The 22247-nt window shown below is 38.7% G+C and overlaps 1 protein-coding gene across 1 annotated transcript; it reads right to left on the bottom strand.

Moving 5' to 3' along the window:
* Positions 1-751: 751 nt before the first annotated feature.
* On the bottom strand, positions 752-15795 carry LOC147497434 (uncharacterized). The gene is made up of 6 exons (XM_086562888.1): positions 15212-15795; positions 14497-14596; positions 13124-13516; positions 2543-3164; positions 2142-2372; positions 752-1746 (listed from the first exon to the last, which is right to left on the bottom strand). Exons 1-6 carry the CDS (start codon positions 15793-15795, stop codon positions 752-754), a joined length of 2925 nt encoding a protein of 974 aa, XP_086419014.1.
* Between the last annotated feature and the right edge of the window lie 6452 nt (positions 15796-22247).

Below are 22247 nucleotides of genomic sequence, written 5' to 3' on the forward strand. Positions count from 1 at the left end.
GACGAGAGTTATAGACTAGAACCTTCTGTCCAGGTTTAAATTCTCTCTTCAGGATTCTTCTGTCATGTAATGCTTTAGTCTTATCATTATAAATCCTTGACTTATCATAAGCATCACTTCTCAATTCTTCTAATTCAATGATCTGAAGCTTCCTCCTTTCTCCTGCTTGATCTAGGCTGAAATTCATCTCTTTCACTGCCCAATTTTTTTTTTTTTTTTTTTTTTTTTTTTTTTTTTGAACTAACTAGGGGTTAAGGATACCCCGACCTTTTATTTAATGGCAACCTTGCAAGTACATTTTCCCTTCTTTATCCCCCTTGATCAGTTCATCAAGTTTTTGATCCATAGGAGGAATAAAGTACATAGTTTCATTTACACAATTTTTACTTACTTTTGCTAGATAGTCGGCAACTTGATTTCCCTCCCTAAATACATGCTTAAAATTGACATGTACAAACTTTGAGACCACTTTTTTTAGCTGCGCAAACAAGTTTCTGTAGTACCAAGGAGGCTCTTCTTTGAAGCTCAAAATCTGAATGGTTCTCATAGAATCCGATTGCACTTGTAGCCGCTGAATATTTAAGTCCGCAGTTCCTTCCAACCCTTTCAGCACTCCAAGAAGCTCCCGATAAAGCACAATGATTTGTCTTGCCGAACGCGCCACCAATAGCCATCAAAGACATCACCATTACAATCTCTCAAAGACCCCCATAGCTAGCACTTCCTGCACTGCACCGATCCATCCATGCATTCAGTGTTGGTATCTCATCCTCGCTTTCTGTTCCATTTTACCCATGTCTCCTCTCCTCGGCGTGTAGTTTACTCCAATTCCTAGCGATCTCAAAATCCTCTTTGTTGCCTCATCTTCCTTTACTGTTTTCATCGACTTACCCAAATAGATTTTCATGTTATTCAATACCTTCAAACTCACATCATCAGCCGATCTAAACCTCTGTTTCTTTAGTCTCCAGTTCCTCTCTATCCAGATTGCCTGAACTGCCGCGCAAATCATAGCCCGTATGATCTCATTTGCCACTGTGGAGGTACGACAAATCCACATTAAGTAGTACCATTCATTGTGAGAAGATTTAACCATTTCCGGCAGCCCCATAGCTCTTTTGAAGTTTCTCCATACCAGCTGTGAATACTCGCAATCAAAGAAGAGATGGCCCGAGCTTTCCTCATGTCTGTCACAGAGACAGCACTTTGACGTTCCAATCACCTTCTTTTTCATCAGTCGATTCTGCGTAGGTAAAGCCCCCGAGAACAGAAGCCAGATAGTAAATGAGTGTTTTGGTACTGAAAACTTCCCCCATACAATCTTGTACCATTTTACCTTGTTTCGGACATTTTTGAGTGCTGCATATGCTGAGGAAATCGTAAATGCTCCTGTACTGGTTAGATTCCATGTAATCTGGTCTTTTTCAGTGTGAGAATTTATCTCAGTTTCCATTATCCATTTCTTGACTTCGCAATCTGGAAGATCAACTATAGTTCTCGCCCAACCCCCATCAGTGATCACTTCTGCGACCTTTGCATCGTCAGGTACTACATGGCCAAGGAGGTGTCTCGCCTGTTCATGTTTGATAAGAGGCCCCGAGCACCATGGGTCGTGCCAGAAGCTAGTCTCCTCTCCTTTTGCTATCTGATTACCTAAACGAACCTCCAAGCAATTTCCCGATGCTCCATCACACCTCTCCAAACCCAAGAGCAGTCTCGAGGGGTCTTCATCGTCCAAAAATTTTCCTGTTTTATATGATTATCCCATGACCATCTAACCCACAAACACTCATGTTTCTTTGCAATTTTGAAAACCAAGCCACAGTAAGCAGCTTTGTTCCAAATCCTTGGGTCCAATATTCCCAGTCCTCCTTGATCTTTATCCAGTCTGATCGTCCCGTGACTAGCATGATGCATCTTTTTGGCCATATTTGATCCCGCCCAAATAAATCTATTACACATCTTTGCCACTCTATCTAGTACTGTCTTCGGAAGGACGAAAGTTTGGGCCCAATACGACAGGAAAGATGAAAGGACAGACTTAACCAACTGAACTCTGCCTGCTCTATTCAGATCTTTGTTCTTCTAGTTTGAAATCCGAGTTGTGATGTTCTCTATGAGGGGCAAGCATTCCCGTATACCTAGTCTCGAGGCTGTAAGAGGTAGCCCTAGGTAGGTAACAGGTGGAGTTACTAGAGAGATGTGCATTGCTCTAGCTAGCTCTAGTCCTTCCTCCACAGACATACTTCCAGTGAGAATTGTAGTCTTTTCATTACTAAGATGTAATCCTGTTGCTTGAGAGAACTTGTTCAGGATATCATTGATAGCCATGACAGACTCCATGTTACCTTTGCAGAAAAGAAGGACGTCGTCTGCAAAACAGAGATGGGAAATGGCCAGCTTCTTGCACTTTGAATGGGCTTTTATTCTTTTCGACTGGAGCCCTAGATTTAGAGAAGCACTTAAGACCTCCATGACAAGCACAAAGAGGTAAGGCGAAATTGGGTCCCCCTGTCGCAGCCCTCTCTTACCTTCAAAATACCCTTCCCGTTCCCATTTACCATAACAGAGTACCCGCGAGATCCAGAGCACATAAGCAGCCATTCAATGAAAACAGGGGGGAACTGAAACTTTTGTAAGATAGCCTCAAGAGCATGCCACGACATAGAATCATAGGCTTTTTTTATGTCCAGCTTGATAGCACACCTCTTCTGGCCTTGCTTTCTCGCATAGCCCCTTAGTAGCTCATGAGCTATCAGAAGATTATCTTGGATAGTTCTTCCCGGAATAAATGCAGATTGAGAGCAAGAAACCAATGAGGAGATACAAGTCTTCATTCTGTTGGTTAGCACTTTAGACACACACTTGTATATAGTATTACAGCATGTAATGGGTCTAAAAGAGGCAACACTCGATGCATTTTTCACTTTAGGAATAAGACAGAGGAAAGTGGAGTTTATACCTCCTGTCATCCTTTTATGGAGAAAAATGTGTTTGATAGCTCTTTTGAAGTCTTCTCCAACAGTAGCCCAGCTTTCCTTGAAGAAATAAGCATTAAACCCATCCGGCCCTGGTGCTTTGTTATCCTCCAAACCAAACAAGGGTTCTTTGATCTCAATATCAGTAATAGGTGATGCCAAGAACTGCCTCATATCAAGAGAGACCTTGATAACCGTAAAAACAATAGAATCCTAAATATTAATGCTACAAGAACACTAATACGTAATCCTACCGTTCTTACGTTTAAATCAATTCTTCTTACTCTCAAAACATATTCATGCAATACAACGAGTAAGGATTTCGTTCCACTCTTAAACCCTCAAGACTTAAATAGAATTCAATTATTCAAACACAAGGAACAGTGAGAGTGATGTGTTTGGTGTTTAAACTAAAACTAATTATAAATTTAAGACAACTAAATCTAAAGATTCTAACTTTATGAAATTTAACAAACAATAATTAAAATCTAACATCAATAACTACGAAATGACTAACAACCAAGAAATGAAATTAGATCTAAGCAATAGATAAATGACAAAATCGAATTTAATCAATAATAAACTACTTGATTTATCTAATGAAGCAATAACAATATTTTAATACTTTAAATTAAAACAAGGGAAATGAAAACTAATAAAAATGGAGATTCAAAACTAGATCTAGATCTAAAAACTAATCTAGATCTATCTTTTTCTAACCCTAAACTCCATTAACATTAGCTTCCTAACCTAACTGCCATTAACAAAGAGTCAAGCTTTTGTTTTTATACTTCCAGATCCAAAAATCGTGCATGGGCTTGGAGCCATGTTTTGGGCCGGAAAATCGGGCCCAAAACCCAATTTCTTTAGTCCAAAATGGGCTCTTCAGCTGCAGTTGGCTTCGACAGATGTTTCGTCCACTTCTGCTCCTCTGATTGGGTCAAGGCTTGGACCATTGCAAAGCTCTTTCCGAGCCGGTCGTTTTGACGTAAGGTAGGCCCAATTCCGAGGTCTGAGTCCAAAGATATGGCACTCGGAAGTTCTGCTGACTTTTGCTCCTTTATCTCGCTAAAGTGGCACATTTCTGCACATAATGGACTTTGAAGCCTGAAATGTATAAAAACACGTAATCAGTATTAACTCTTACTTATTATTCACATAATTGGTCTAACAGTATGATTATTAAGGGGTTAAAACTACAGTTTTGGGCTCTTATCAAACCACCCCCAAACAGCATTTTGCTTGTCCTCAAGCAAAGATGAGAAATTAGAATAAGTGACCAAAAATGGAGTTCTAACTACTCTCGTCACTTTGAGTGCGATTGCATTGACCATATGCAACAAGGCCTTAAACCACTAGGAATTCCCTAGTGGACGAGTTATAGCCTCGTGAGAGTTTTCTAGTGAAGGTACTCACAAACTTCATCTATACTACAACGACTAAGAAATAAAACTATTGTTTCCTCATTCATGTCTCAACTATCTATACATCTCACTAGCAATTGAATACAGAATAATCATGTCGAAACCTAAGCTAATATATGCATAATAATCAATCATCTACTTAATAAACATATATACAATGAGTAATGTTATGAAATGCTTAGCGGTCGTTTCGAAAACTTCGGAATAGCGTCCTTAAGTAGGTCCTCACATAAAAGTCAAGACAAAAATCACTCTGATTTTTTCGCTCAAGTTTCGCTACTCCATTGTGCAGTGGGCACACTTTACCTTACAATCTCAATGACACACAAGGAAGCCGGAGTCGATCAAACACATCTGCCACTTACTATCACACTAACCTATTCCTAATTGAGCTAGAGGTCTTTATTAGGTGTCGGGGATTAGGAGATGGTTTTAAGGAAGGAAGGAAATGGATATACAAAAGGACAAGTCCGAGATAATAGAGTCTTCATATTATGTAACTTAGAGAAAACCTTGTTATTTTCTTTTGCTTCTATACTTTGTTTCCATCCTTAGCCATATTTTTCTTTTTCTTTTCTTTGGCTTTTGACTCCCTTTTATTCTATTTTTGGAGTTTTTATTTATTTCTATTTTTCTATTTTTTTTCTTTTCTTTGGATGGAAACTTCTTTTCTTTTTTCAAGCAACTAACTAATTTTTGTTTACACAGGTTTTTTCTTCTTCTTTTCTTTCACTCATTCTATTCTCGGACTTATTCTAGATTAGGTAAGTTGATTTTTTTTATTTTGTTTTGTTTTTGTAACGGGGATAAAGGAATTGTGGTTTATGGAAGGCTAAAGAAAGGCTCGGAGAGGGGCGGAAAATAATTCATAGGTTTGAATTTTTGGCTATATCGATCCAAAGAGGGCCTAAATTCTCGCTTATGATATGGCATAGTGATCAAGCAAGTGGACGTGTGATTTCTCTATCCGGATTTTACTTCTCCCTTGTGTCATTTCTCAAATATTTCATTTCATATAAGGCTTTAGGCTATATTCTCACAGGATTTGTAGAATAAGTACTCTAGCCTAGATTTCAGAAACTTACTACTAACAATCATAGATACTCATGTAATATATTTATAGATAGATGCAAAGATTATTACCTACATATTAACCTAAGTTTCTAACAATTATTACGATGCAAAAGCTACATTGAGACTTCTAGATTGTTAAGAGCATAGAGAAAGAAAACAATACCAATATTCCTAAGTGTATAGCATAAACTTATTTATTTATATTTTTGAAATTTTTAACTTGAAAACAAATGCATATTATACATATCTATATCCTAACAGATGCCTTAATTACACGTGTTTCTATGCCCCCCAAACAAGAAACATGCTTTGTCCTCAAAGCATTTAAATAAAGAGGGTAGAAAAATACCATGGAAATGCGTGAAATTTTGGAACATCTGCAAAACAAGGTTAGAATATACTAATATAGGAAATAAAAAAAAACTGACGCAACTCTATAAGAGTTCCACCCATTATGGGGTTAACAGAATTAAATTGCTTGGGACATAAGCAGACACTAACTGAAACTAAAAAATTACCTCCACTCCAGCGTTTACTCGTCATCCTCCTCTTCTATAAAGAAGTGAGGTTCCTTTGCATCCTGCCATGCCATTATAATTTGCCAAGCTTGCCGCCATTTATCATCTACGGATCCTAACCTGTTAAGCGCCACTTGGTCGGATGGGGTGTAAGGTGCAACCTGATGAGGTTGTATCCTCCACCCTTGCCAAGTCATTGCACGGAAAGATCGAATAATAGAATTGGTGGGTCTCACAATGTCGACCCCAACCTAGTCCGTGAAACGGGCACAAAAAAAGGGAAGAAACATAGTATAATACGGCAAACTAATATAGGAATAAGAAGATACTTATGCCTCATGCTATGGGCTCGTGCTAAACTAGACATTAAGGTCTTAGGAAGGTCATATAGCAGCGTTCCTCAGCTAAAGCAAAGGAAAACATTACCGTAAGTGGCATCATTCAGAAGAAAAATGCCACTCCCTAATATGTTTAGCATGATAAAGAACATTACCGTATCACATTAAGGGACAAGCTACCAAGGGCTACGTTATATGTCCCTTGGTCCTCTACACGGAAAATGCCGGACCCATAAGCCTCATGCAAAAAGTCATAAGTGTAGACATGCATATTATCTACCCAATAGCATCATGGGTCTTGTATTTCAGTGGGCATGGCAAGTCCAAGAACAAATGCTAGCAAGAACCATAAGCGGTTCCCAGCCTACGTGTGTGATCACCTCGCGAAACCAAGCACCATAAGTAGTGCTTTGAAACAAATCTTTGAAAGACTGTTCTGGTATTATTGTAGGAGATGTCATCTCAAAGCTACGCTCTGGAATAGCTGTGAATGATCTGGAAACTACCCGTAGAAAACTGAAATTTTTGGTCGACGGAAGTCGGTATGGCGCGCTGGCCAACTAGGGCGAGGCCAGTCCGCTCCTGCGGTATTTAAATTCCGGTGTTTGGCGAAGTAAAGCTCAGCTTGAAGCGTAGGGCGCTCTAGGTCGATGAGATGATGAGGCGTCGCTTTCATTATGAGGGGTCGGCGCTCTGAATAAATTTTCCAAAATGTGAAGGGCGAAGTGCGATCGGATGGGCGCTGGCGCTCTGATAGGGCTGAAACCGGAGTTTAGATGAAAAAGAAAGTAAAACTTGGAGTGGATGGTGCGGGATGATGGTGGAATGTATTGTGGTTTGTTAGTGTAGAAAGAAAGGAGTTTTATAGGTTTTTAATTGTTAAAACGAATCGGTAAGTTGCCAAAAAGTTTTAAGGCAATTTCCGGAAACAATAAAATTTCCAAACCCGAAAACGGAAACAACTCATATTCTTGATTCTAAAACAACCCTAGTATCTTTTATACTGGATTTAGACTAGTAACTTCTAAACTCTCTTATATTTCATCCTACCACCACATCTAATTATAGGTATGCCAATTACGACAATATTCTCAACCTTCACTCCAAAACAAACTCTAAAATGGAGGATCTTCTACAAATCATGATAGAATAAATAATACCACCCCAAACAATTCGGGAAGGTGGGATTAACAATAAAATCTATGCACAATTTGAAAAGAACCACATTATATTAAAATTGAAATTCAAACAACATTTAACTACCAAATTCAAAGTTAACTCACGGAATTTAACAACGTAACATCCTATCTACTAAAAATAATAAAAAAACAACATCAAAACGACAAACAAGAAGAAATCTAACTACTCTTCAAGGGAGTGAGGTGGGGGTAAGAATAGGAATTTGAGTGATCAAGAATGGAAAAACTAAACACACCCCCCAAACAAATTTTTGAAAACAGGTTTGTAAAAATTTGTTTTAAAAACGGGTCTTTTAAAGTCGATTCCCTAGACTTAAAGTGATATATATGTATTTACATGCAGTTTCCCATATATCAATAATCTAAAAAGTTGTGGGTCTTTCCACAAATAATTAACATGGAATGCACCATCAAACAGAATTAAGCACCAAGATTTCCTATGATGTAGCTTAGTGGAATGAGAGTAAAGCCTTATAGATCTAAAACCTAATCGAGCATACAGTTTCTTCTTTGTCCTCCTACGAAGGGAATGCCAAGTAAATGAACATGAGAAAATTGATGGTTGTGGAAGATACGTAGGATGTGGATAATTTTGAGAAGGGAAAAATGGAAAAAATGAAAAAGTGTCCGGTGGCTTGTCCTTGGGTGTTACTTCTTCACTAGTTGGTTTTAGATAGTTATGAAGCATAGGAGAAACACCAAGGTCAAGTACAAACTCAATGGTTCTTTGAAAAGGTAGAGGGCGAGGAACATTCGTGATGGAAGGTGAATGAGTGACATGAGGATGTGAGGTGGGTGAATGGTGTTCAACTAGTGTTCTTAGGTCTATATCATCAGAGGCTTTGAGATATGCAAGACATTCCTCAATAGGTGGGTAAGAAGAATCCTTTGGGATAGAGGGCTTAAAAATTCTTCTTCCGTCATGGCGTCAAAGAGATGAATGGATGTCAATAGGAGAGAACTCAAGGATCGAAGGAAATCTTCCTCGATGTTATCTACGTCTAGGGAGTAGAAATTGTGATCCTTGTCTTCTTCCATAAGAGGGTATCTACTAGTGTGGGGACTAAAAAGTGTCATCCGCGACTAATGTGAGGTACAAAACTCTCAATGGACTTCACTTCTCCTTCTATAGGCAAACCTAGTTGTCCCTGTTTTTTGTCTAAACATGTTAACTTCTACAGAAAGATTTCCAAAAGAAAGAGTCATTGAGCCATCCCGACAATTGATTTGGGCATTGGCGGTTGCCAAGAAAGGACGCCTAAGATGATGGGAATGGAATCATGAGCAACTTCGTGTCGAGAATAACAAAGTCGAGGGATAGTAAAAATCCTTAACTTTAACAAGAATATTTTCAACTACACCCTTGGGATACTTAATAGAACGATCGGCTAACTGCAAAGTCATTTTGGTTGGTTGAAGTATTGTTAGACCAGTTGTTTATATAAATAAAAAGGGAGTAAGTTAACACGCCCCGTGTCTAATAAAAGCGAGTTGTTATGAAGGTATCACCTAAGGTGCATTAGACTGATAGGGCGACCGGGGTCCTTGTACTTAACAATTCCGTTATGTTCAGGATAAAGAGGGATATTGTTCAGTTAAGAATGCTTCATGGGGTATGTTGGTTTTCCTCTTCTTGGTGCACAACTCTTTTAGAAACTTAAGCGTGTCGGGTAGACTTTTATAGGTTCTAGAAAAGGTAGGTTTATAGTCAAATTTTTAAACACTTCCCTAATCTCATCAAAATTCTCGTCCTTTTTAAACACAACTAGTCTTTGGGGATATGGTGCTTTATCGCTATTTTTAGCAGAAGGGATAAAAGTTTTATTAGTCTTTGCTTTATCTCTAGCCGTTTTCCAACTAGGTGTCCATATTGGAACCTCTACAGGTGTAGGGTCTTCACTTTCTATTATTGTATTTGGTATGGTATCATTTTTAGTTTGCGTGTAATCTTTAGGCATAGTCACTTGGTTATCAACTACTGCATACGAAGCGAAGGGTAGTATTGCTCACCTAGGTCCCCTTGGTTTATATTACCATTACCGTAAATCTTTTTATTTCAAAGGCGGTGTTTGTTGACTTAGGATTAGGCCTTTGCTTGACTTGGAAACACGCCCGGTTTGGTTATTATTTTGGTTAGAAGACATGTCAATAACCTTTTGGCACAAAGACCGCATCATTTGCATCGTTTGTTTCATCATATTAGAGTTTTGATCATCCGATCTTTCATCAAGTTGGAGTTTTGTTGCATAATTTGATTTTGTTTCTCCAACAAGGTCACTACTACTTTGTCTGTAGATGGTTGTATTGGAATTAAAGCTTGTTGGCGTTCATGTCTTGATGTTGATAGTTGGGTTATGGGTACTAAACCTCTATTCCGGTCACCTAAGTTCCCTTGTCCTTGATGTTGAGTTAACTGGTTGAAGTGTGATGGTTGTGGTGGTGTTTGTGCATAGACAAGAGGACAATAGAAGTCGGAATGCTCAAGACTACAACAGACATTACAACGAGTAGAGTTAATGTTCATGACTGGAGTGGGTTGTTGTTGAACAGAGATGGCATCTACCTTTTTAGTGAGGGCATCGATAAGAGTTTTAAGCTCGGGATCATGTTTAACCTTAAGAGAAGAAGGAGAGGAGCGGGAGGAATCGTTACCTCCCCAATTGTTGTTCCTCTTAGATTGATCTTCTAAGAATGTATAAGCCTCCAAGGCTCTTTTACTAAGAAAACTACCCCCAGACATGATATCTAGAACCTCCTTATGATAATGTGAAAGCCCCTTGAAGAAAGAACGAACAAGCGTGTCTTTCGCAAGATTATGATCTTGGGCATTCAATGAGAAGATCGGTGAAAGCGATTCGTGCCCTCGAAAAGGATTCATGAGGATTCTGGCTGAAGAAATGAATCTTGTGAAGCATTTCATCTGTCTTTAGTGGTGGGTAAAATTGTTCCATGAACAATTGAACAAGTTGAGCCCATGAGTCCATAGAGTTTGGCGTTTGGGCAGTTAACCAAGACGCCGCCTTATCGGCTAGGGTGAAAGGAAACACCCTAAGTTTAACTTGATCTGGACTTACGCTAGGATGATGGAATGTAGTGAGAACTTGGTCTATCCTACGATGTCTTTGGTAAGGCTTCTCGTGGTCTAAACCATGAAAACCGGTAACAAGTTAAATATATTAGGGGGGATTCGAAAATCCCCCACTAGGTCTGCAAGAACGATGCACGACTTAGGGCCATCGTTTAGGGCTTTATAAAAATCAGAGAGAGGAGTCTCTTGTTCTTTAGCCATTGATGCAGGTGTAGTGTGTGAAATTCTAGATAGGCGTGTTATATTTATTTCTACGAAAAACAAGCCTGATTATACTAGAATTAAAACTCCTCTGACAGAAAAGGCGAGGAGTGGAAGAAGGAGTACCTGAATGCCTCCTTGCTACGCGTTTGAATAGCGTTTCTTGTATACGCGATTTCAGTGTATTTAACAAGTTAGAAACACTAAATAACTTTAAGGAATAAAAATTTGCATTTTCCTATGAAAATTGGGCTGTTCGGATGAATTTTCCTTGTAGGGCGCGGGTAGGGCGCGGGTTGGGCGCGGGCGCGCTCAAAGTAAGTTGAAATTACAGTGTTTAAGGGCGGGTCGCGCTCAACATGGGCGCGGGTCGCGCTCCAGTTTTTCAAGTTTTAGGCCTTTTATCGTACTCCAAAAAATCTGAAATTTTTACAGTAATTTGCTAAGACGTCTATCAAGTATTCTGTAAAATTTCAGATCGATCGGAGCTGTGAAAGTCCCTCTACAGCCCTCCAAAGTTTGCAAAACGGTTGTCGGACACAATACAAACAACCGAATGGTTAACCCATCAAAACAAATCCAAAAATTTCCAAATTTTTACTGGAGACTCCTGAGAGATTCTAGTTGTTCCTGTAAAAATTTTAGAGCAATTGGAGTTCTAAAACCTCTCTTTATTGGATGGTGTTCCAGATATTAAGTGTTTGCAACACTGCAGAAACACACTGGAAACACTCTACTATTTAGGAGGTCAAAACAAATCAAAAACTCATCAAATTTTTACTACAAACTCCTGGATTAGGATAGATACTCCTGTAAAAATTATAGAATTTTTAGAACTCCTTAAGTAACCTTACTTGTCTGTTTTTCAAGAACATACGGTGTGAAAACTGAAATGCAGTACTGTAAAGATCGTATTTGTTTTACAAGGTAAACCAACTCTGAAAAATCTGAAAATATTCTAGTAAATCAACAACACATTAAATATTATGTATGAATATTTTCAGAATTTTCGAAAATTTAGAAATACCTTCACCGCAGTGTTTTTCTCTGTGAATCCGCAGCCCCTATGCCTGAAACAGTGAACAGTTCCGAAAATTCAAGAAATAAGAATGAAAAATTAAAAGGGTGGGTGGGTAAAGAATGGGGGATTGCCCCTTGGATTCAAACAATTGAATTCTTGTCTTGAACGAGATTAAGATGGCAGCGGCGCCATTTGATAACAATGATTTTAGTAGAATCCTAATATCATGTTAACAACACTAATACGTAATCCTACCGTTCTTACGTTTAAATCAATTCTTCTTACTCTCAAAACATATTCATGCAATACAACGAGTAAGGATTTCGTTCCACTCTTAAACCCTCAAGACTTAAATAGAATTCAATTATTCAAACACAAGGAACAGTGAGAGTGATGTGTTTGGTGTTTAAACTAAAACTAATTATAAATTTAAGACAACTAAATCTAAAGATTCTAACTTTATGAAATTTAACAAACAATAATTAAAATCTAACATCAATAACTACGAAATGACTAACAACCAATAAATGAAATTAGATCTAAGCAATAGATAAATGACAAAATCGAATTTTATCAATAATAAACTACTTGATTTATCTAATGAAGCAATAACAATATTTTAATACTTTAAATTAAAACAAGGGAAATGAAAACTAATAAAAATGGAGATTCAAAACTAGATCTAGATCTAAAAACTAATCTAGATCTATCTTTTTCTAACCCTAAACTCCATTAACATTAGCTTCCTAACCTAACTGCCATTAACAAAGAGTCAAGCTTTTGTTTTTATACTTCCAGATCCAAAAATCGTGCATGGGCTTGGAGCCATGTTTTGGGCCGGAAAATCGGGCCCAAAACCCAATTTCTTTAGTCCAAAATGGGCTCTTCAGCTGCAGTTGGCTTCGACAGATGTTTTGTCCACTTCTGCTCCTCTGATTGGGTCAAGGCTTGGACCATTGCAAAGCTCTTTCCGAGCCGGTCGTGTTGACGTAAGGTAGGCCCAATTCGAGGTCCGAGTCCAAAGATATGGCACTTTCGGAAGTTCTGCTGACTTTTTGCTCCTTTATCTCGCTAAAGTGGCACATTTCTGCGCACATAATGGACTTTGAAGCCTGAAATGTATAAAACACGTAATCGGTATTAACTCTTACTTATTATTCACATAATTGGTCTAACAATATGATTATTAAGGGGTTAAAACTACAGTTTTTGGGCTCTTATCGGACCTCCTCCATATTCGGACTATTAAGATATCCGGCATCACATGTAGCGGAGGAGGAACCCCAAGAAGCTCCGAGTAATATTCCACAAACGCCTCCGCTACCTGTTCTTTTCCTTCTCTTTTTACCCCCTGCGCATCAGTAATATCCCAAAAAAGTTTTTTGGTCATCCTCTCCTTTAGAGCATTGAAGAAGTATCCACTACATTTATCACCAAAGCATAACCACTCAATGCCAGTTTTGTGAAACATATCAGCTTCCTCAAGTCTGATCAGAAAGCAGAGTTTTTCTCTTATTTCATACTCTTGGGCACTCAGAGCACAATCAAGCGGATTTTTATGTAAGTTCTCTTGAACTACCTTCAGTGCCTTTCTTGTCTCTTCCACCAGTCTATGTGTGTCACTGCAGTACTTCTTTGCCTTGACTTTCGAGGCGCCTTCAAGCTCTTTAGCTTTCTTGTTAACATGTAATCAGGGTTTCCATGGTCTATTATTTCCCAGCACACTTTTAGCGAACTCTCAAACTCTTGATGGAGCATCCAGAAGTTGCAGAATCTAAAAGGTGGGTGGCCCGGATAGAGTTGAGGAAAGATATTACCATAGAGGCGTGATCGGATGGTCCTCGAGGTAAGCATTCCACCTTTGTCGCCAATCTTAACGAGGACCAAGCTGCGTTTACTAGACACTGTCGATTTTTGACCATTTCCTCATGTGGTCGCCTCCATCATTCCAAGTATAAAAGCATCCCATTCTTTGCATGATCAAAAAGTCCGGCTACATTTAGGCATGTTGCAAAGGCGGCGTTTCTCTCGGATGAACGACTCTGTCTCCTATTCTCTCATGCTTGAACAAAACATTGTTGAAGTCCCCATTACACACCATGGGCCATGAGTTCCTATGCTGATTGTCTTTAACTCCTCCCACAAAATTAGTCTATCCCGACTATTATTACTTCCATAAACCATAGTTAAGCAAAAAGAAAGTCCATATTGCGAGAAACGCGTAACTTTGCGATTGAATAAATTGGGAGCCTTCCACTTCCTTTTGGACAGCTACAAAACTACTATCCCAAGTAAGCCAAATTCTACCTCGTTCATCACTTTCGAGTAATTGTGGGACGGTCTCCCAATTTAGGCAGGGCTATATCAACAATTTTCAAGTACTTGTCCATCTTCACTTTTGTTTCCAAAACCCCATACACCTAATCTCGTTATCCAAAATAAACTTACACATCTGTTTGGCTTTTTAACCCTTCATTCATTCCCCTTACATTCCAAATTGCAAATTTTCATCATTGGAGAGTCGGTTTACGGTTCTTCCGCTTACCACTCCCTTTTTGTCGACCCTTTCCTCTCTTCCCATTTTTTACTTGTCGCTTTCAATAGTTTTTTCTTCCTCCGGGCTCTAGTTTGAACAGTTGTTCCCTCTGTAATCACTTGTAGATTCCTCGGAGAAATGTTTGAATCTCCAAAGAGTTCTGGTTCTGCATCCGACAAATCATCATCTTCGAGACCAGCAAGCTCTTCAAAGATATTCCTTTCAAAGACAAAAACATTACGCCAGAATTTCTATGTCTACTCGTTGGTTAGGGGTTTGGAACACTTCCATCGGCCTTTCGTCCTCATTGTTTATTTCAAAACTGCATTCCACCCTTCCGGAGCAATCAAGTTTATGTTTCCTTGTCTTTGCCCCTTCACTAGTGCTTGCTTGGGCTTCTTTGCCATACCACTATCTGCATACTAGACCCACTTCGCCATCCATTTACCTCATTTTTCTGTTGCTACTACTACCCGATTTCCGGTGGCTGCTCAGTAATTGTTGTTCTTTGTTTCAAGATTTCCTGCACCAACCGGCTGCCCTGAGGATTTCGTGTTGACTTCTCTCACTTTGTTTCTATACCTTCATTTGTTTCTCTCGATGATTCTGCCCTTCTGCCTTGCACTGGCCTCCTTTGCACCCAAACTCTAGTGGTTCTGCTAGCACACTTTCCAGCTTCATGCCCAAATTTATTACAAGTAGTAGTACACCCATAGTGGCTTCCATGGATATTCTAGTGGGATAGTAACCTCACGGTTTCCTACTTTCACATTTATGGCTTCCTTGTATTCATAGTTTACGGGAAACTCAATACAAAACCGGGCAAAGGACAACCTTTTCCTTCTTGCAGTGGCATCATCCATAAACATTGGACTTCCTCCCACCAAACTTGCAAGATATGACAACCCTTCAAAAGTCCATATCTCTTTGGGTACATCCATAAGTTTTACCCATAGAGGCACCGAGGCTACCTTATTCTTATAGCTATCAACCTCCACTGTCCACGGCTTTAGAACAAATACTCTACCCGCGATGAAAATAGGTCCTTCATCAAGAACCATTTGTCTATCTTCCGAGCTTGTAAAACTCATATAGAACAATTCTTTGTCAGTAGTGATATCAAAAGCACCTTTTAACTTCCATTTCTTTTGTAGGTGTTCCTTCATAGACAAAAAGGAGAGTCTTTTGTCCAGAAAGTATCCTATAAGGTAGTCATCCCACTCTTTGATACCTTGTTCTAATAACTCAGTGGGGAACTGAGCTACGCCATTCACCATGACAGGAGTGAATTCTTTGAATGCAACTGTTGACTCAAGTGAGCCATTTCGTCCAAACAGCGCCCTCCAAGAGTTGTTTCTATTTTCCCCATTGGTGGTTGTAGCTGACGACTGAGGGGGAGGGTTACTTGAAGAAGTCATCGTGCTTTTGGCCTTGCCGGAACTCTCACTGTTATGCAGTGGAGGATTTTACCCAGAAAAGCAAGAAAACAAGGGTTTAGCAGATAAGCCTAGGAAGACAAGCTATTTTTTTAAACTAAAAGCGGTAAAAAAGCAGACACAGGATCACTATTGTAACTTAAGTTATATCACATCCGTTTTCTCCAAACTTGGTCCCCATTTTACCCAATAGGCTTTATGTTCCAACTCAACAAGTAGATGACACGCCTTTCCATATACTAAGCGATGGGTGTTTTGAATGTTGTTCTGTATGCCCATAGTGCATCTTGGAGTCTAAGAGACCAGTCATTCCTAGAAGGATTAACTATCTTATCCAGAATACTCTTGATTTCCCTATTTGAAACTTCTGCTTGACTATTAGTCTGAGGATGATATGGTAAAGCTAGCTTGTGAATTACTCCATACTTTGCCATAAGATTCCCAAATACACGGTTACAGAAGTGAGAACCGTTATCACTGATGATGGCTCTCGGTGTTCCAAATCTTGGTAGAATGTTCTTCTTCAGAAAGTCCAAGATGACTTTATGATTGGCGGTCTTTGTAGGAACTGCTTCAATCCACTTTGAAACATAGTCCACAGCCAGTAGAATGTAGGCATAACCAAAAGAAGGCAGAAATGGTCCCATGAAATCTATACCCCATACATTAAAGAATTCTGAGATAAGGATAGGTTGTTGAGGCCTCTCGAACCTTTTCAAGGTGTTACCCAAGAATTGGCATCTTGGACATGCTTTGCAATAAACATTTTCATCTTTAAAAAGAGTAGGCCAATAGAATCCAGCTTGTAATACCTTGTCTGTAGTACGTTACGGGCCAAAGTGTCATCCGCAAGGCTGATCATGATAAAATGATAGAATGGATTCATGTTTCGATTCTTGGATGCATCTTCGAATAATCTGATCCGAACACTTCTTGAATAAGTATGGATCATCCCAAAAATAATATCTGGCCTTTGAGTAGAATACATCTTTTTCTTGCTTGCTCCAATGCGATGGTACCTTGTCGGTCACAAGATAATTTGTGATGTGGCCATACCATGGTACTTCTGATATACTGAACAATTGTTCATCAAGAAAAGTCTCACAGATTGGTAAGTTGTCTTCCACATTCTCCACTAGCAATCTAGAAAGGTGATCAACAATGACATTCTCTGTTCCTTTCTTATCACGTATCTCCAAATCAAATTCTTATAAAAGTAGTATCCATTGGATCAACTTAGGCTTGGCATCCTGCTTAGCGAGTAAATGACGCAAGGCAGCATGGTCAGTATAAACAATCACCTTTGAACCTATCAGATATTGTCGAAATTTGTCAAGAGAATAGATGACGGCTAAGAGTTCCTTCTCAGTGGTAGAATAATTAATCTGAACTCCATTTAGAGTCTTGCTAGCATAATAGATTGTGTATGGCACTTTCTTCTCTCTTTGTCCTAGAACGGCTCCTATAGCATAATCAGATGCATCACACATGATCTCAAATGGCTGGCTCCAATCGGGCGCACGAATGATTGGTGCTGAAGTGAGTGCTTCCTTTAACTTCATAAAAGCTTTGACACATGACGTATCATAATCAAAGACAATATCTTTCCCTAACAGATGTGACAGCGGTCTTGCAATTCTGTTGAAATCCTTGATGAATCGACGGTAGAATCCCACGTGACCTAGGAAGGCACGGATATCTTTTACAGTTCTTATTTTGGGTAGATCCTTTATAATATCAATCTTCACTCGATCTACTAGAATTCCTTCCTTTGAAACTTGGTAACCCAGCACTATCCCTTCCTTTACCATGAAGTGACACTATTCCCAGTTCAGAACTAAGTTGGTATCACAACAACGTTTAAGGACTAAGGAGAGATGGTGTAGGAAATCCTCAAAAGATGATCCAAAAACTAAAAAATCATCCATAAAAACTTCCATGTATTTCTCCACCATGTTGTAAAAAATACTCATCATGCATCGCTGAAAACTGGTCGGTGCATTGTATAGAATCAAAAAGGCATCTGACGGTGGCTTAATGTTCGAAACGGACATGTGAATGTGGTCTTCTCTTGGTCTTCAGGGTGAATATGGATTTGAAAATATCCTGAGTAACCATCAAGAAAGTAGTAGTAAACTTGTCCAGCTAATCTTTCTAACATCTGATCGATGAATGGCAATGGAAAATGATCTTTCCTTGATGCGCTAATCAGCTTCCTGTAATCGATGCAAACTCTCCATCCAGTCTGAATCCTGGTTGGAATCAACTCATTGTTCTCGTTCTCGATCACTGTGGTTCCAGACTTCTTCGGCACAACTTGAACTGGACTAACCCATTGACTATCAGAAATAGGGTAGATAATGTCGGCATCAAGGAGTTTGACGACCTCTTCTCGAGCTACTTCCTTCATCTTCAGATTAAGCCTCCTCTATGGTTGCTTAGAAGTCTTGGAATCCTCTTCCAAATGAATCCTATGTTGAACTATCATAGGGCTGATCCCCTTGATATCATCAATTCTCTAACCTATAGCTGACTTGTGTTCCTTTAAAAGTGCTACTAACCTGGATTCTGGCTCCTCACCAAATCGATCATTGACTCTTGGGTAGGTTCCCAAATCTCCCAAGAAAACATACTTGAGTGTAGATGGCAAAGGTTTCAATTCTAGCTTAGGTGGCTCCTTCTTAAGCTCTTTAAATGGTCTATCAGGCATAGGCGATTCAAACTTTTCTTTGAACTTGATGTCATCTATGACAGGTGATGAATCCAAAATTGCATTGATTGCCTCAACACTAACTTCCTCACAGTATAAGTCTGTTAAAGCTTTCAATAACTCGTCAGCAGGATATGAATAAGTCAGATAATCCTGTGCTAACGCTTCAATCATGCATACCTCGTTCACAGTAGACACCTGACACTTCCTCTTTTTGTGTGTGCAGATGTGTATGGATGATGTAGATGTATGATGATCATTGAACAAATAGAAGCATATCAAAACCTAATTATCCCTTAATAAGTAAAGAATGAGTAGGGTATCGTTCCACTTTTAAGTGTATGTTTATATGAAGGACATGACTGGAAAGGGGCTTTGAGGGATTAAAAACTAATATTGTAGAGATTGTAGATTCTAATGCTAAACTAAGCTAAACTAACTAAACTATTGAGAATTTATAAGAGAGAGAATTCAAGAGATTAGAATCCACCAATACTTTTAATTTATGACCTTCTGCTTCATGGTTGTTCTTACAAGTAGACTACAATTAGGCAATCGGGCGAGTGCCGATGCCCTCTTGGACAAAACATCGTTAACAATTAACTCTACTTAAGGTTGTTCCTATGTTTATGCTATTAATATCTTCTTTCCTTTTATGTAAGCTCGGGCAGCCATTCAATGTATTACCAAGAGCAACATCAAGGAGTACTTCCTAATAGGGCGGCCATTCAATGAATCACCACTTAAGGAAAACACAAAGAATACTTCCCAAAGGCAGCCACTCGAGCTACCTACCCCTTCTAAGGCAACATAAAGAATACTTCCCTAACTCTAAAGAACTATACTACTAGAAGAAAAGTAAAGAACACTAGCATGATATTAATATTGCAAAACATAAACCCTATTCTATACTTCCATCCCTGGTGTGGGCAATGGAACTAATAACTAAAAACATAAAGAACTAACCCGATTGAAGAACACCATGAACCGGAAGAATCATTAAACCTTAAGCATCGGCTTCATCTTCTCCCTTGAAGGAGAAAAATTAGCCTTCCATAAAGAAGGAAGAACAAGAAGAAGAAGAGTTGAAGAACATAAGACTAGAAAGACTAATTTATTAAGACTCAACTAGTTAAAACCGATCTTTTCTTATTAATCTCTCTCTGCCTCAAGTTCTGGAGACAAGAATATAAGTGAATTGGCCAATTACATGAGGCACTTATGTCCTCTATTTATAGGGGTTACAATGAGCTCTAGAAGCATTCCAAACCGTCATTTGTTTCCTAATACAAATAGACTTCTTCCAGAGTCCGACTTCGTCTTCAAAACTTAGAAGGAATTGGCTACAGTGTCGATTCATGCGTCTAGACGCATTATTCATGCGTCCCAGACTTAATCAATGCGTCGACGGGCCGATCGATTTATCGCCCCCCAGACGCAATCAATGCGTCTCGGGCGCTTTCGATTTATGCGTCCCCGTGACGCAATCAATCGCTTCGATCGCCGATACATCGTCCCCGCACGCATAAGCCGATTTTCTTTCTTCGCTCTATCCTTCTATTTTTATGGGCTTTGGTCCAAACAACGAATCCTTTGGCCTTGGGCTTCCAAATAGACTTTAAAATAGGTCCAAGTCGCATCTTTAATAGCTCCAATTCCTTGGCCTTCTCCATGATTGTCCACGGGCCTCCCATGTGATCCTTAATGCTCGAATTGCTTCGCTTTTACCCATTTTCTCTAATATTCTACAAAACTCTTTTTTCCTGTAGAATCTTAAAACACAACTTATAAACACTATTAGTCCACTAAGATGGCTAAACAAGAGGCATAATCGAGGGTTAAATAGAACTTTTTGAGCATTTATCACAACTCCCAACTAGCCTTTTGCTAGTCTCTTAGCAAATAAGATAAAAATAGATAAGTGATCAAAATCACATCCTAATAACAAAAATAAAATCCTAACTCATTTTTTGCAGGCATCAAGCGATTGCATTTACCATATGCAACAAGGCTTTAAACCTTTATGTTCCCCAAAAGGACGAAGTTATAGTCTCGTGAGGGTTTTCAGGTGATATACCCACAAAATCAATCAATAGCATGTTCAAGAATGATAGTATTTTTCAGAGAGAGAAATTCCTTACCCACTTAGTGCTTACTCCAACAAACGGTCTCCATTGCTAACTACATTGCTGCAAAGACTCATAGATTATGATGGGAGATAGTAAAAATTGACAAAATTCTTAATCAAGGCTTATGTGTGTACTTAGTCAATCTCTTATACTCTCCTATCCAAGAAACGGAATCCCTAGTTTACTATAGGTAGATAATCTCGACTTTCAATCCTCACTAGTCATACTCTCAACAAAGAATCTCTCAGAAGATGGTCTACTATTTTACCTCATGTATGTGGGGAAAAGAATAATGCATTCGAACATCCCACATACTACCTTGAAAAACAGACTTCTGAATAAAAGTAGTCTCATGGAAAGAATGTCAATCACATATGAAGTGTCGGGTCCTTCACTTTAGCATCCTCTCACCTATTCTAGACTTCGTACCATACTGTAGTGATAAGTCATGGGTTGTAACTTGGCTTGGGTATTGGTTTATGAAGAAAAGGTAAAAAGGATTCTAAGGTTGTTTCTGAAAAACACTAAGGGTTTTGCTTCTTTCTTTGGAAGATTTCTTTAAATTCTGTATTGCAGAGAAAATTTTTCCTTTGTCTTAACTTTTCCATCCATTCTGTTCAACTTTTTTTTTTTTTTATTTATTTATTTTTTTTTTACTCAGTGGTATATCCTTGATTAGTACTGGATATGCTTGTTTTCCAATAGCTTCTTTCACTTAGAACAGAATGATGGTCTTTATTGTATCTCTCTGGTATTTCCTTGTAATCTTCCTTTTGTGCTCTTTCTTCCTCTTTGTGTCCCTCGTATTCTCAGAAACATATGGGTATGGCTGATAAAGATTTTGGCTATACCCCTTGTCTGGAGTTGGGTAAAGGGTAGGGGGTTTTATGAAAGAAAAATGGCTTATTGTAAAGGCGCGAAAAGGGTTTAACATGATGGTCCTACTAGGTGGGATAAAGGCTGAATGGGTTTACTACTTGACTTATCAGTATGATACTCTGTTTCGAATAGACTACAAGACCTAATGGCTATCTCCCCAGTTGATGTCACTTCGTGATTAACCAAATCAACGAATAATGAGACTATATTACAACGACATAAAGAATTGAAAGATGTTGAGTCACTAAGACTCGGATTTTTTGTAAGAACTCTCCAAAGAATGGGTATAAAGCTCAAGTCTCACGGGCTAAGTCTAAAAAATCTACTTCTAGTTTACTAGGGGTTTAAATCTCTTTTCTACCAAAAGTACACAAAACTGACCAAGTATTATGGTGATGCCTTGATAAAGAATTCTATCAATAAGAACTATGTCCGAGCATAATAAATAGTCTAAGCGGTAATGAAATCAATAATATCAACTATTTATCAAACTCAACACTAAGCAAAGATAGAATCTATATCGGTGACTCATCATTAAAATTCATTTTTCTCATGCTATCGATATAGAAACAAAAATATTTTTGTTTTTGAAAACTAATTTTCGAAATTCATTTCTCAAGTACACCCTCCCCCTACTTATGCATGCATTGACCTCAATGTATAAAGAAGTAAATGAAATGGATGAGAAAAAGGTAGGATATTACCATTGATGCCGA

The sequence above is a fragment of the Coptis chinensis genome, chromosome 5 (genome assembly GCF_015680905.1).
Source record: "Coptis chinensis isolate HL-2020 chromosome 5, ASM1568090v1, whole genome shotgun sequence".
NCBI lineage: Eukaryota > Viridiplantae > Streptophyta > Magnoliopsida > Ranunculales > Ranunculaceae > Coptis > Coptis chinensis.

What these genes read in the sequence shown, in the direction of transcription:
- LOC147497434 (XM_086562888.1), bottom strand. Translation starts at nt 15,795, where the DNA reads ATGACTTCTTCAAGTAACCCTCCCCCTCAGTCGTCAGCTACAACCACC. An exon ending in GGTAAATGGGAACGGGAAGG is followed by an intron (nt 2,373 to 2,542) that starts GTATTTTGAAGG and finishes TCTGTTTTGCAG; the next exon opens with ACGACGTCCTTCTTTTCTGC. An exon ending in TCTTACAGCCTCGAGACTAG is followed by an intron (nt 1,747 to 2,141) that starts GTATACGGGAAT and finishes CATATAAAACAG; the next exon opens with GAAAATTTTTGGACGATGAA.